The following is a 14,706-nucleotide window of genomic DNA, read 5'->3' as shown; positions in this document are numbered from 1 at the left end:
AAAAACTTGCTGGTTGAATAAAAGTAACTTTTTAAGTCAGAATTTGCCTGGGGTATAAATAATTCCGGGCTTGACTGTATGTAATTAATTAATTAATGATTTAAAAATAGCAGTTGTAACGAGAAGTTTAAAACTTTTCTGTTGGCTGTAGGTGGTATCAAATATCGATGAGCTGTTTGACAGAGAGGAGTTGTCTGCAGCTCCAGACCCTGGCTGGCCTGATTGTTTTAACTCTGGTGTGTTCGTGTTTCGCCCGTCCAACGAAACCTACTGCAAACTTCTGCAGTATTGCACAAAGCACGGCAGCTTTGATGGTACGTAAAACACCACTGTCATTTGGTTTCATGTGTCTGAGCTCTGAATTTCAGTTGGAACAAATGGTTTTTAGGGCATTGACAGTTTTACCTTGTTGTTTGAAGCATTTTAATGTAATGTTCTAAGTCTGTAAGTGCTGTAAAGGTCATTAACACCAAGAACGATAACTAAGTTTAGTGATTTTTGCAAGCTGAGGGACAAGTTTACCTAATTAACTATTTGTTTTAAAAATAATAATTTCTGAAGAATGTTCCTGCTGCTCATTTCCACACACACACACACACACACACACACACACACACACACACACACACACACACACACACACACACACACACACACACACACACACACACGTTGGGTTTACATGTTTTATGGGGACATTCCATAGGCGTGCATATGGAGATTGTGCATACTTTTACTTCCTCAAAAAAACTCATTGTGCATGATTTATAAGCCTGTTTCCTCATGGGGACCTGAGAAATGTCCCCACAAGGTCAAAATCTACTGGTATTCCTATCCTTGTGGGGACATTTGGTCCCCACAACGTGATGAATACCAGGTACACACACACACACAGACACACACACACACACACACACACACACACAAAATAGATACTAGGAGCTATATAGTTTCAAAATAACATGGCAGAAGTAGTTTATGTGACAAATACATAATATTCTGAATCTTTTGACGTCATACAATAGTTTTTTTGTCACTAAATCTTTTCATTTGTGGAAAGGTTTTGAGAAAAACAGTGTAAAAAAAAGTACAAATAAATAATTAAACTAAATCAATTAAAATACGAAATCAGAAATAGATAAATAAATGTATAATAACAATTAGATTCAGATAACTCAAATATAGATTCACTAAATAAATACAGCATTATGAAAATAAATAAAATGTAAATAATAAAAAGGTAGATCAGAAATAGATAAATAAACAATAAAATGAGATTACAATAAATAAATTATTAAAATAAATGAAAATAAATAATAATAACTAGATCAGAAATAGATAAATGAGTAATAAAAAAAGACATATGTATGGGTCAACATTTTTCTTTTATGCCAAAAATCAGTAGGATATTAAGTAAAGATCATGTTCCATGAAGATATTTTGTAAATTTCCTACCGTAAAGATGAGCTACCGTATCAAAATATACTTTTTGATTAGTAATATGGATTGCTAAGAACTTCATTTGGACAACATTAAAGGCCATTTTCTCTGTATTTTGTTTTTTTTGCACCCTCAGATTGTCCTATCCGAACAAATCCATGGAAAGCTTATTTATTCAACCTTCAGATGATGTATTAATCTCAATTTAGTCCCTTCTGACTGGTTTTGTGGTCCTGGGTCACGTATTTATAATATATATATCTATAAATTCTATCTAATATCTAATATATATAAATTTTTTTTTTTTACATATATATATATTTACTTATTTAATACTTGTTTATTTATTATTTATATATATTGCTTATATATTACTTTTTAAACTCCTGATATAGACCACTTTAAATGGTACTCTTTTTATTTTTTTGATCTTTTTACCACTGTCTATCACTATCTACTGTATATACAGCACTCTTCTAATCCATGAATCTTGTCTAGATAGTAATCTGGCATTTGTTTACACAGCTTTTAAAACTTCCCGTATTTATCTCTCTGGTGAATTCAGCTCCTATTTAAGTACTTCATCTGGAATGAAGACCAGTTATGGCTAAATAACCCATCCGAGTTATTTTAGATAGCTAATGTTTCTGACTGTATGCATCTTCCTTCATCAGCCCCTATCATTCCTCTTCTCCATTCCAGCTGAAACATCTCTTCATTTCCCCACACGCCCAGCACTTTGACGTGTGCTCATATTACACACAGTGTCAGCGCTATTAAGTCGTCCTTCCCTGTTTGCATCAGAAAATTACCTCAAGTGAAAATGCCCAACAGTGCCTCTCGAGTATTGCCCAACACAGCTGGTTCATAAGCCCGGCAAGAGGAATTTGGCACGGGCGTCCTCAGCAAACAAAAGCCCTTTCAAGGCAACCCTGTTTTTCCTTTTCTTTAGGAGCCAAGGGCCATTTTTCTACAGCCACCTCTTGGCCAATGTGCTCGTTATGCAACTTTTATGGCTTTTAGTAATTAAAATGGCTAACAGAAAAAGAGTGTGCATGTATCTTTTTCCCCATGCTTTGCGTTTCACTTGTTAGTTGATAAAATGCAGGAGGAGTAATTGTTTACACATGTTAGCTTATGTGAGTGACTTGCAGATCTCTGATGTACTGGTGTACATTTTTTAGACTTGCTTTCAGCTCGACGACACAGTGAACCCATTCTTATGAGTCTGGCTGTGAGTTTGAGCGTGTCGATCGAGGAACCAATTAGATTGCTGCGTTGTGAGGGTGGGCTCTGCTTACATTATGGAGGCTGGCGCTTTTTCAAAAGCCTGTTTATTATGCTTTTGTTATTCCACTGAATCCAGTGGCTCTTTTGGACTGTCATAATTGCAGGCTGCATAAATGCTACACAGTTTTGTCCGCCTGAGTTTTTGGTCTGTTTTTGTCGTCTGTAGTTTTGAAGTGACTGTCCTCTGAACATCCTCTGACACATCAGAGCTCTAATAATGTGGTAATTTGCAATGATTGCTTTATTTATAGTAGAGCTAGTTTGTTTGTGGTCATAACAGGGAAAGCTTGAACTCTGCTTGCATGTTGCCTTGTGGTATTCCCTGCTCAATGAAGCATATACAGTATCTCACAAGAGTGAGTTCACCCCTCACATTTCAGCAACCATTTTGGTATATCTTCTTAAGGGACATTACTATAGAAATTAAACTTGGATATATTTTAGAGTAGTCAATGTGCAACTTGTATAGAAGAATAGATTTACTGTCCTCTGAAAATAACTCAACATACAGCTATTATTGTCAAAATAGTTGGCAACAAAAGTTAGTACACCCTAAATGATAACAGCAGTATGTTGTTTTACCATGCAAAGCCACATGTCCTATTCATCATGTTTTTGTCTGCTTAACAGGACCATACAAAGTTGTGAATGTATTAGAGCAGTTAAAATTAGGTGCTTTAAGTACAATTCTATCATACTAACTATTGGATGTTCAACATTGCATCTTATGGCAAAGAACTCTCTGAGGATTTGAGAATTAGAATTGTTGCTCTCCACAAAGATGGCCAAGGCTATTAGAGGTTCAGTAAAGCCTTGCAAGGGTCGATCAATTAAGTTGAGCACTCTTTCTGTGCGTCAGGTGCAGAACCTGGCTTCAAAAAACAGATGCATGAGTGCTGCCAGCATTGCTTTAAAGGTTGCAGAAGTAGAAGGTCAGCTTGTCAGTGCTCAGACCATACGCCGCACACTGCAACAAGTCGGTTTGCATAGGCATCGTCCCAGAAGGAAGGCTCATCTGAAGCTGGCTCACAAGAAAGCCTGCAAACAGTTTGCTGAAGACAACCTGTCCAAGAGCATTAATTACTGGACCTACGTCCTGTGGTCTGATGAGACTAAGATAAACTTGTTTGGCTCAGATGGTGTCCAGCATGTGTGGCGATGTCCTGGTGAGGAGTACCAAGAAAATTGTGTCTTGCCTACAGTCAAGCATGGTGGTGGTAGCATCATGGTGGTAGCTGCAGTTCATTAAGGGAACATGGATTTCATTATGTACTGTACATTCTGAAGCAGAACATGATGCCTTCTCTCCAGAAACTTGGCCGTACGGCAGTTTTTCAACATGACAACCCCAAACACACCACCAAGATGACAACTGCCTTGCTGAGGAAGCTGAAGCTGAAGTTGATGGGGTGGCCAAGTATGTCTCCAGACCTGAACCCTATTAAGCCCCACCTGGGGCATCCTCAAGTGGAAGGTGAAGAAGCACCATGTGTCTAACGTCCAGCAGCTCTGTGAGGAGTGGAAGAGGATCCCAGCAACAACCTGTGCAGCTCTGGTCAATTCCATACCCAGGATGATTGAGGCAGTGCCAGATAACAATGGTGCAAACACAATATATTGACACTTTGGACAAGTTCACTTTTGTTGCCAGCTGTGACAATAATGGCTGTATTTTAGCACCATCTATTTGACATTAAAATTGTACTGTTGTAAGGTTGTACTAAAGATGCGCAGTGCATTTGCATTTGCACAAAATTTATGGGAGTATTAAAATAAATCATGCAATGCATTTTACTGATGTTTACTGGCATCTGTGCCATTATTTAATGGCCAAAAAAAGCATGTCTTAAACTATTTTGAGTTTGAAATGGCTGCAATTATTGTTGCCAGGAGGAGGCACCGCAGAGAACAGAGCATGTGGTAGAAGGAAGAGGATTTTTTCCACATGTAGGGTGTTCTCGGGGCTGTTGGTTTGGAGTTGGCATTGCAAGGGTGTTCCTAGGTGGCAATGGCATTGTTAGGTGGTTGCTAGGATGTTTATAGGCTATTGCTAGGATGTTCTGGATGGTTGTAAGGTGGTTGCTGTGGTGTTCTAGATAGTTGATAGGTGATTGCTAGGATGTTCAGGATTATCGTAAAGTGGTTGCGGATGTCCTAAAGTGAAGGGCACAATGCTCAGTTCTTTCTGTTGTGTTGCTAGGTGGTTGCTAAGGGGTTCTGGATACTTGTAAGGGCATTGTAGGTTGTTCTGGAGTGTCATAAGGCAATTTTTAGACGGTTGCTAGGTGAGTAATTAGATGTAAAAAACAAAAACAAAAAAAAAAACAGTGAGTATGTTTAGGAATGATCTCAGTGACAAGTGGTTACATGAGTGTTTTGCATCAGACTAACAAACCAGCCTAATCACTTCCAGTTTTGTTACGCATTCAAACAACTGGCATCCAAAGGCAAAACACCAGTGTGTTTCTCGTACCTCCAGAGCGGTTGAATCTCTGAAACGGTGAATCAAACAATCATCTTTCTATTTCCTTTATTACTGTCCGGATGACCTGAGGCTATCATGCGGACTTGTTCTCATCCTCTGCCAATGTAAACCTGCCAGAGACTATGGACATTCCTGCACAGTTCAGATCATCCTCTCAAAATGAACACTCCAGGACCGCAGAAATGTCTGTAGAGCTACTTGCACAAGGAAAGCCCCGGGGAGGATTCTGAACCCTGTTTCTAGGCTCCTAAAGGCACGCCCAAATTAAATAACGCTGGATTGGTTTAGCTGGTAAACCAGCATGATTTCCAAGTGCATTATTGAGAATGCTCCAGCATGTTAGTTAATCTGCTATAGGCCTGTAGTATTATTAGGTAAATTGCAATGTATTCTTCGACTAGCAGAGAGGATGCTGTATATGGTTTGTGCTGACTATATTCATTTCCTTATAGCATGCACCTGGACTGCCCTTGGGCAAATAATCTTGTGTTTTAGTGCAGAGGATGGCACCGGACTCTAAGCGCAGCCCGTAGGTTAGATAACAATAACCTTTAAAGTCGGCATGAAATGAAAATCTAAAAATCTATTTTTAAAATGTGTGTTATTGATCTTATTATGAAAAACTGATCCATGCATATAATTTAATCAATTTCTAATCAAAATATCATGGTAACTTGGTGACGTAGAATATGCTGGACTCTATGTCACCAAGTCTACTTAAATCCTGACACTTTTTTTCTACATTCAACCTCAGGCTTGCATTCAGATCTGCTTCCATCCAGTCAACAGCTGATGGACAGAACAAAGTCCCACCCTACAGTTTTTACCACCCTGCATCCATTTCACACAGATGTACTTAAAGGGGTCATCGGATGCCCACAAGTTCATATGATTCTTTAGGGTCTTAATGAAAAGTCTGTAATATACTTTGGTTAAAAATTCTCAATAGTGTAAAAAAACACCCTTTTACCATGTCAAAATCAGCTCTGCAAAACATCAGCTAATTTTATTGCATGGTCCTTTAAATGCATGCATCTCTGATGTGGGATTATGAGCCGTAATGTTTACTTTAGCAATGTTTAGCGATGAAACTTGCCAACAAGCACATTATTAAGAAAGGTTGTTTGCAAAGATGCATAAAAAACCCTTATACTCACTTCTGCTGTGGGTGAAGCTGCATCAGGAGCGATTCACACGAACATAGACGCATATGTAGATCGGGATCAGCGCTTTTTGTTTAAAAACGAAAGTAACGTTAATCCTCTGCATCTTCAGCGGCTCAGATGTCGGGAGTAAATGATGACTGCTGTGTTCATTATTACATTCAACAACAGAACACCTCAATCGCTCAATTAGAGACATTCTTGTCTGCACCTGAGTCGACACAATGGCGATCGGAGTCGGACTGTTTCAGCTCAGTGTGGGTAAAACACTCATGTCAATCAACCATCACGGGAGCGGCCTGTTTTTGTTCTGAACATAGCAAAATCTGCTTGTCAAAATATAAAAGAAAGTATAGTATTCAAGAGAAAATACTAACCAAATTTAAATTTTTTGTTAACCAGCTGTCTGCATATCTGAAGGTATGCTATTAATATTCCCTTTGTACTCCTACACTCTTGGATTGTGTATTCGCCACATCACTGTACAGCAGACACGTAGATGATCTCAGTGTAGGCTGATTAAACAGCCTTTCATTGGTTTTAATAGTGCAGCTATTTTAGTGTCCATGTGAGATGCTGTGAGATGTATATCTCTGCGTCATGTGACTCTGTGGTGTGTGTCGTGTCTTCAGTGACCTTTGAGCAAGCATGCAGGAACTAGGCTGCTCTTTCAGAGCATGACCTTTTTTAGATACCTGTATGTAGGGTCTTTTTTCAGCTAGTAAGCACCTGGACACATTCCTTCCTACTAGTAACTGCTCAAAAACCGCATGACTGCTGTACGTATATTTGAATTTCCCTGATAGAAGATGGCCAAGTAGGCCTAGTGACCAGCCAGATCACTCTAGCAACTGCATAGACACGTTAGAAAGTAACAAGAACATCTTAGTAACCTCATAGCAACACCCTGAAAACCAACCACAACACTTAACCAAAACATTCAAATGAAAATTCAAAGAGTAACTTTTATACTTAATTCCCCCAAAAAGTGTAAACACTGCCTGTGCCTTTGTGGTGCTATCAACAGATCAATTACATTTTTATCTATTTATTTTTATATTTTATTTTGTTCATTCAGTTGTTCTGTATTATTTATTTATAAGTATTTATTCATTCATTTAGTTATGTATTGTTTAAATAGTCTATTTATTTATTAATTCATAGTTATTTATTTAAGTTAGTAATTATAAGTATCCATTCATTGATTCATTCATTAATTTTTAAACATGTATTCTTTTTTCTGTTTAATTATTTATTTTTATTTCTTATTTTTGTATTAATTCAAAATTATTTATTTATTTGCCTAATTCACAGTAATTTATTTATTTATTTTCGTAATTAGTATTTATTTATTAATTCATTCATTCAGTAATTTTTAGAATTACTGTAAATGTATTTTTTTTATTTTTCTGTTTAATTATTTATTCTTATTTATTTAGTCATTCATAGTAATTTATTTATTCATTCACTCATTAATTTGTTCAATCTTTTAACAGTTTCTTTGTTTGGTAATTTATTTATACATTTATTTAGTTAGTTAGTTTAGTAATTATTAGTATGGATTAGTTCTCTTTCATTTGTTTGTTCTTTCCATTCTCTGTTTGTTTGTTTGTTTGTTTGTTTTGTTGTTGTTATTATTATTTATTTTTAGTAATTATTATTCATACATTTTTAGTTATGTATTCTTTTAATAGTCTGTTTGTATGTTTAGATATTTTTTATGAATTTATTCATTTATGTTTATTAATTTATTTGAATAATAATTAATATTTATTAATTAATTCATTTTTCGATTATTATTTATTTATTCAGTTATTTATTTCTTTAATTTTGTTTATTTAAGTATTTATCATAGTCATCCATTTAATTTATTTTAGTTATGTATTTTTATTTGTCTTTGCTTAATTATTTTTTTAATTATTTATTTTTAATAAATATTTTTTCATATTTATATTATTATGTATTTATTTTTTTATTTATTTTAGTAATTATTAGTATTCATTCATTCATTCATTTTTAGTTATGTATTATTTTAATTGTCTGTTTAATTATTTGTTTATTATTATTTATTTATTAATTTATTTATTGATTTAATTGTTTGTTTTAGTATTTATTTGTTATTTACTCATTCGTTCGTTTGTTTGTTTATTCATTCATTTTTAGTTATGTATTCTTGTCTTTATTTATTCATTCATTTGTTCATTCATATTATTTATTTTTTGTAATTAATAATATTCATTCATTTTAGTTAAGTATTATTTTGTTTATTTAAATATTTATTTTTATTTATTATGTATTTATTCATTTGTGATTATTTATTTTAGTATTTATTCATTCAGTTATTTTATTAATGGTTTATTTATTCGTTCATAGTTATTTATTTATTAATGAATATTTATTTATCTATTTATTTTTTATATTATGAATTATTAGAATAATATTTTGTTTTCATTCATTTTTAGCTATGCATGTTTATAAATTATTTATTTTTTATTAATGATTTATTAAATTAAAAATTAATTGATTTATTAATTCCTTGTTTGTTTATTTATTTATTTTAGTATTTATTAGTATTCATTCATTCATTTTGTTTATTTATTCGTTCATAGTTATTTATTTATTCATGAATATTTATTATTATTTTAAAAATGTACTAATTACATTTTTTTTTTTTATTCATTTTTATTTATGTATGTTTATTTATTTAGTTTTTTATTAATGATTTATTCATTTATATGTATTCATTCGTTCTATTATTCATTCCTTGTTTATTTATTGCAGTTACACTTGGTGATGCAGGTAGTGCAGATATCACTCAGTTCAATTTTAATTGCTTAAATAAAGGACTTTTAATGGTGTTATTTAAATTATATAAATAAAAGAAAGCTTTTTTTATTTTAAGTGACATTATTTATTAATCATTTATTCAACAGGAGGGGACCAAGGAGTTCTGAATGGCTTCTTCAGCAACTGGGCAACAGCTGACATCAACAAACACCTTCCTTTCATCTATAACATGAGCAGCATAGCCATCTACACTTACCTTCCTGCGTTCAAACAGTAAGTGCAACTCCTTGCCTCCAGCAGCAACTCTTCAGTATATCACGGATGCTGGCATGTGCTGGCCTGAAGACGGGACAGTAACAGGATACACACACCAGTCACATGAAGGCTGCTTATGCCGTAACATCAGGTTACAGGATCTGAGGAAGAAGAGTGTGAGACGGTCTGAGAGTATGAGCATCACAAAATCATTCGCGCTAATTTGATAATGCTTCCAGCTGTCAGTAACCGCATACACGGTGTCCTCACCTCAGATTTAAATCCTTTGTGTAGATTTTACCTCACAGAAAATGTCAGAGCAGATTTCAGTTGGCCATTTTAACCAGTCAGATCCTCAAGTATTACTTTACCTCAAAGCAATAAACATATTTTATTTTCAGCCCAGCATTGAAATGCATTCATTCGTATGATGCCTAGTATCATTCAGTAGGGGTGTGAGATAAAAAAAAAAAAAAGCGCCTGATTATTTGGACTAAGCTATCTTTTCGCGTCTGATTCCGTAATACTGCCAAAACCACACAAGGATTACATATAAACACAGTTGGTTATGTCTAAAGTGAAAGTAAACAAAAAAAACCTGGACGCGCGCCTGTGGACATTAGATGCGTGCAGCTCTTAAAGCGACAGTACTACACTGCCCTCCAAAGGCAAAGTGCAGTAACTACGCCAACACTGAAACTGAGAAAAATGCCTTTAAAGTTTTTACACACAAGCTAGTCAAACATGTCGACACTCTTGTTACTCTGAACAAATTAATTGAACCAGGGAAAAAAATTAACCAGGCGACTTTGCCAGAAGACAAAACAGTTGTCACAAAGTCCATTTTAAGCCTTAACCAGTCCCTCCAGTTTTTCGCGATTCTGCGATCGCTGAATTTAATGCAAAATCAACAAAATGTCGCATTTTTTTGCGATCCTGCATAATTTGTCATTTAACCGCAAAATAACCGCAAAAAATGGTTATTCAAATATTTCAATAATAAAAAGATATATATATATATATAATCATGTTGATAAAGACGCTGCTCACGTGATGTCTGTGAGCCGTCTGTCTGCAGGGCTCGCAAGATCGATGTCCCGGGGGCTATTGTGTTTTTCAGTCGAGCTACCAAGATGTTTCACTGGCCTGCCGACCCGCTATCGTACAGTAGAGGGCTTCTGTTGTTGCAAATGGAACGCCATAAAAGTTTTGAATTTGTTAAATAGTATAAGAAAAGTCTTAATTATAATTTTAAAAGTCAGTTAGGGACGGAAAGACGAATCACGATAGGGCTGGATAAAACTTCTAAAGGCAATGATGTCATTGAATAAATATGAGCCCTGCACATTTCAAAGTCAAAACGCAGCACTGATGTCTTTAAATGAATGTATCTGAGAAGAACCGACTGTCCTCAGAAACGTGTCGTTGTCATTTTCATTTCATGCTGATAAAACAGCGTTAAAGCTGATTTGTATACAGCCGTTACTAGGGAAACGATAATATTTCAGCGCTCCTAAAGCGCCCCCTTGTGACAGAATTTTTAATTTTAATTTTTTAGAATTTTTTCCAATACATTTTTCAGCTGTTTGTTTTTATGCAGCAAACACATAGGGTTTTTAATGTGCCTTCTAAAAAATCTAAACAAGTAATTTGGTTTAAATATGATAAATTATATACTTGATTTATCCCTTTTAATGGTATAAAGGCTGAAATGCCATTGTATAAGATATTGTTTTTGTGTGAATCTGTATCTGAATTATAAATCATGTAATTTTATGACCTAAAATTCTACCTTACATTGTCCAACCCCACTCATTCTGTTCATTTTACTTGTGCAGCTCTTAAAAAGGATCATACATTGCTTTAAATTTATATTAAAAAATTATGCAGATACACTAAAGAGTGAAATAAAATTCCTTCCTTGATATTTGTTTATATTTGTGTATTGAAAACATATTTGATTGACATTTAGACTCCTGTTTGAATTTCTATATTTAAAAAAAAAAATTAAAAAGCTTTTTTATTTTGGCTAGTTCAATTAATTTTTGGGCTACCAAAATGTAAAAAGCACCTGAGATGCGACTGAAATGAAGTAGGCTATGTACAGTATAAATTTCTACACCTGCTGTTAATGTTTACAAAGGTCACATAAGAATATTGCCCATAGGTTATTTTAAAAGTTCAAATGTATCAGAATAAACAAATTTTATGTTTGATTTGTGTTATGTATGATAATTGAGCCTCTAACATAATACCTAATATGGTAAATGTGATATCCTAATTATTAATAAATAAATTAAATAATTAAATTAATCGCAAAATTTTTCGCAAATTTCTAGGACTTGCCACCACAAAATTTATAATTTTCATCGCAAAAATCACAAAAAAAAATCGTGAAATCCTGGAGGGACTGCTTAACTCAATTTTGACCAAATGTGTAGTTACGGCGCTTTGCCTTTGGAGAGCATTCTGAAGATTGTAATTAAAGAGACAGTTCACCAAAAAAAAGTACAAATTTTTCTTGTGCTAAACACAAAAGCATAATGTTTGAAGTATGTGGATAACAGTAGCTGGCCCCCATTGATGAAAAAATAAATAAATAAAATACCATGGAAGTAACTGTTTGGTTACCCACATTCTTCAAAATAAGTTTTTATGTTCAACATGTGTTATGTTTAAAAAAAAATCGAGAGTGAGTAAATGATGACAGAATTGTAATTTTTGGGTGATGGTAGGCTAATAAAACACAAAGAAAAATCACTCACTGCTCTTGACTGAAGAACTTTAATACAGTTGCTTTAATAAGAGTCAGTGTATAATTTATGTACACTACCAGTCAAACGTTTGGACACACTTGACTTAATGTTTTTTTTTTTTTGTTGTTGTTTTTTTTTTGTCAAATATTAATTATTTTAAAAAACAATACAATATATTATTTATTTTATTTTATTTTATTTTTTTATTTTATTTTATTTTTTAAATGCAAATTGTGCCAAGGGCTAATTCTCAGTTTGTTTTTAGGAAAACATTTGCTTTTTCCATGGGAAACAAATTCTTAACAGTTTTCTTAACAAACAAAAATAAAATAAAAAATATAATATAATATATATATTTTTTAATAATTAATATTTGACTACAATTTTATTTTTATATTTGTTAATTCAATTTCTTGAATGCTACTGCTAAATACACCTACTGTACCTGAAAATAAAGGTTGTTTTATTAGTATATTATGTGTATTTGTAACATGAAGTCTTTGTTCTTATTTTTTATTAACAAAGATGAAAAAATAAAAATATATATATATTTTCGCTCAATTTGGCCTAAACGTCTGCCATTCTTTTTATTTTATATTTTGTTACCATGTAAGGCTTTGGTTTTAAAATAGGGAAATTAGTTTGGCGGTACTGCTCAGACAACTTGCAAAATAGTAAAACCAACATGACAAAGAATTGTGATAAAATCGTGAATCGTAAAAATTGTGATATGATATTTTTGCCATATCGCCCACCCTAATCTTTCAGTAATACATGTTGAAAATGTTTCTGTCCACAGATATGGTGCAAACGCAAAGGTTGTGCACTTCCTGGGCCAGATGAAGCCGTGGAGCTACACGTATAACCCCACACAGAGGACAGTGAGAGGGGATGTGCAGGCCTCGTCTCAGCCCAGCTTCCTGCTGCAGTGGTGGGCTCTGTACAGTGCTGAGGTGCTGCCCATGCTGATCAGAGAATATGGAGACCTGCCCTTCAACTCCGGCTGTGAGGTCAGGCCTAAACGTACACAACAAGAAAATAACCATGTCCATTGCATTATTTACACAAGAAACATCTTGCATTTTCATGGTAGTATCTTTGAAACACCTCCTATCTTTGAAGTATAGCTCCTTTTCAAATGGGGAAACATCAAATTGTTTAAAACTGGTCCTTAAACTTCCAAATAAATGTAATATTTGAAATCGGCAATAAAATTTCTCAGAAATTTAAGTTTAAGAAAGTTTTTTATAACAGCTGCAGCGATGCTATGACTTTACTGATTGGCGATTGGCTCTTTTACTGAGAGGGCGGGACTATTCCACTATATTGCCTGTTGCACTTTCTCCCATTCATTCCTATTCAAGTAATAAGAGCGTACTGTCTTTGTATATCTAAAATCTTTGTTAGTATTTAGCTGTCTAAGTTTGTAGACAATTTGTGATTTACTGGATTAAAAAAACCCTCACAATTCTGCCACAATTTTATAGGTTTTTGGAGATTTCCATTCTTCTTCTTAAAAAAATGAAATAAAATAAATGTAAATTTATTATTTAAAATTATTATTTATTATTACTTATTTATATTAATAATATTTAGAGTTTTTTGTAAGTTAGTTGTTTTAGTAATTATTATTATTCAATCATTTATTAATTTTTAGTTATGTATTGTTTTGTCTGTTTAATTTTTATTTATTATTTATGTATTCATTCATAGTTATTTGTTTTGATATATACTTGTTTGTTTATTATTTTTTCAATTCATCAATCAATTCATTATTTCAATTGTCTGTTTGTTTGGTTTTATTATTTGTTTATTAGTAATTATTGTTTTATTAGTATTAGTTTAAATTGTTATGCATTGTATTAATTGTCTGTTTGTTTAATTATTTATTTATATATATTATTGATGCATTCATTCATATTTATTTATTCATAGCTTTTTGTTTATTTATTTGGTCATTTAGTCACTTATTTGTTCGTTCTTTTAATTGTCTTTGTTTCTTTATTATTTATTTAGTCATTCATAGTTATTTATTTACTTAGATCAAAATTCATGATTACTGAAAATGATTACTCAAATGAATGACTAAATAAATAATAAAGAAACAAAGACAATTAAAACAACGAACAAATAAGTGACTAAATGACCAAATAAATAAACAAAAAGCTACGAATAAATAAATGTGAATGAATGCATCAATAATAAATATAAATAAAAAATTAAACAAACAGACAATTAATACAATGCATAACAATTTAAACTAATACTAATAAAACAATACTAATAATTACTAATAAACAAATAATAAAACCAAACAAACAGACAATTGAAAGAATGAATTGATGAACGAATGAGAAAAAATAATAAACAAACAGACAAAAGAATACATAGATAAAAATTCATGATTACTGAAAATGATTACTTGTGTATTCATTTGTCTGTTTGTTTAATTATTTATTTATTCATTCATTTATTTTAGTATTTATTCATCCAGTGTATTTTATTTATTTATATGAGTAATTATTAGTAT

The 14,706-nt window shown here is 32.8% G+C and overlaps 1 protein-coding gene across 1 annotated transcript in view; it reads left to right on the top strand.

The window, feature by feature from the left end:
• The window catches only part of gyg1b (glycogenin 1b), a 32,971-nt gene that overhangs the window by 5,197 nt on the left and 13,068 nt on the right, over nucleotides 1–14,706 (top strand). Inside the window, exons 4-6 of the mRNA XM_073830318.1 lie at nucleotides 152–314; nucleotides 9,312–9,438; nucleotides 12,976–13,186. Of these exons, the coding sequence (XP_073686419.1) occupies nucleotides 152–314; nucleotides 9,312–9,438; nucleotides 12,976–13,186 (501 nt within the window). The remainder of the gene's footprint in view (nucleotides 1–151; nucleotides 315–9,311; nucleotides 9,439–12,975; nucleotides 13,187–14,706) is intronic.

The sequence above is a fragment of the Garra rufa genome, chromosome 24 (assembly GCF_049309525.1).
Source record: "Garra rufa chromosome 24, GarRuf1.0, whole genome shotgun sequence".
In the NCBI taxonomy this organism is placed as follows: Eukaryota; Metazoa; Chordata; class Actinopteri; order Cypriniformes; family Cyprinidae; genus Garra; species Garra rufa.
Note: the sequence above shows the minus strand (reverse complement) of the source record. Positions and strands in the feature narration are given on the sequence as shown.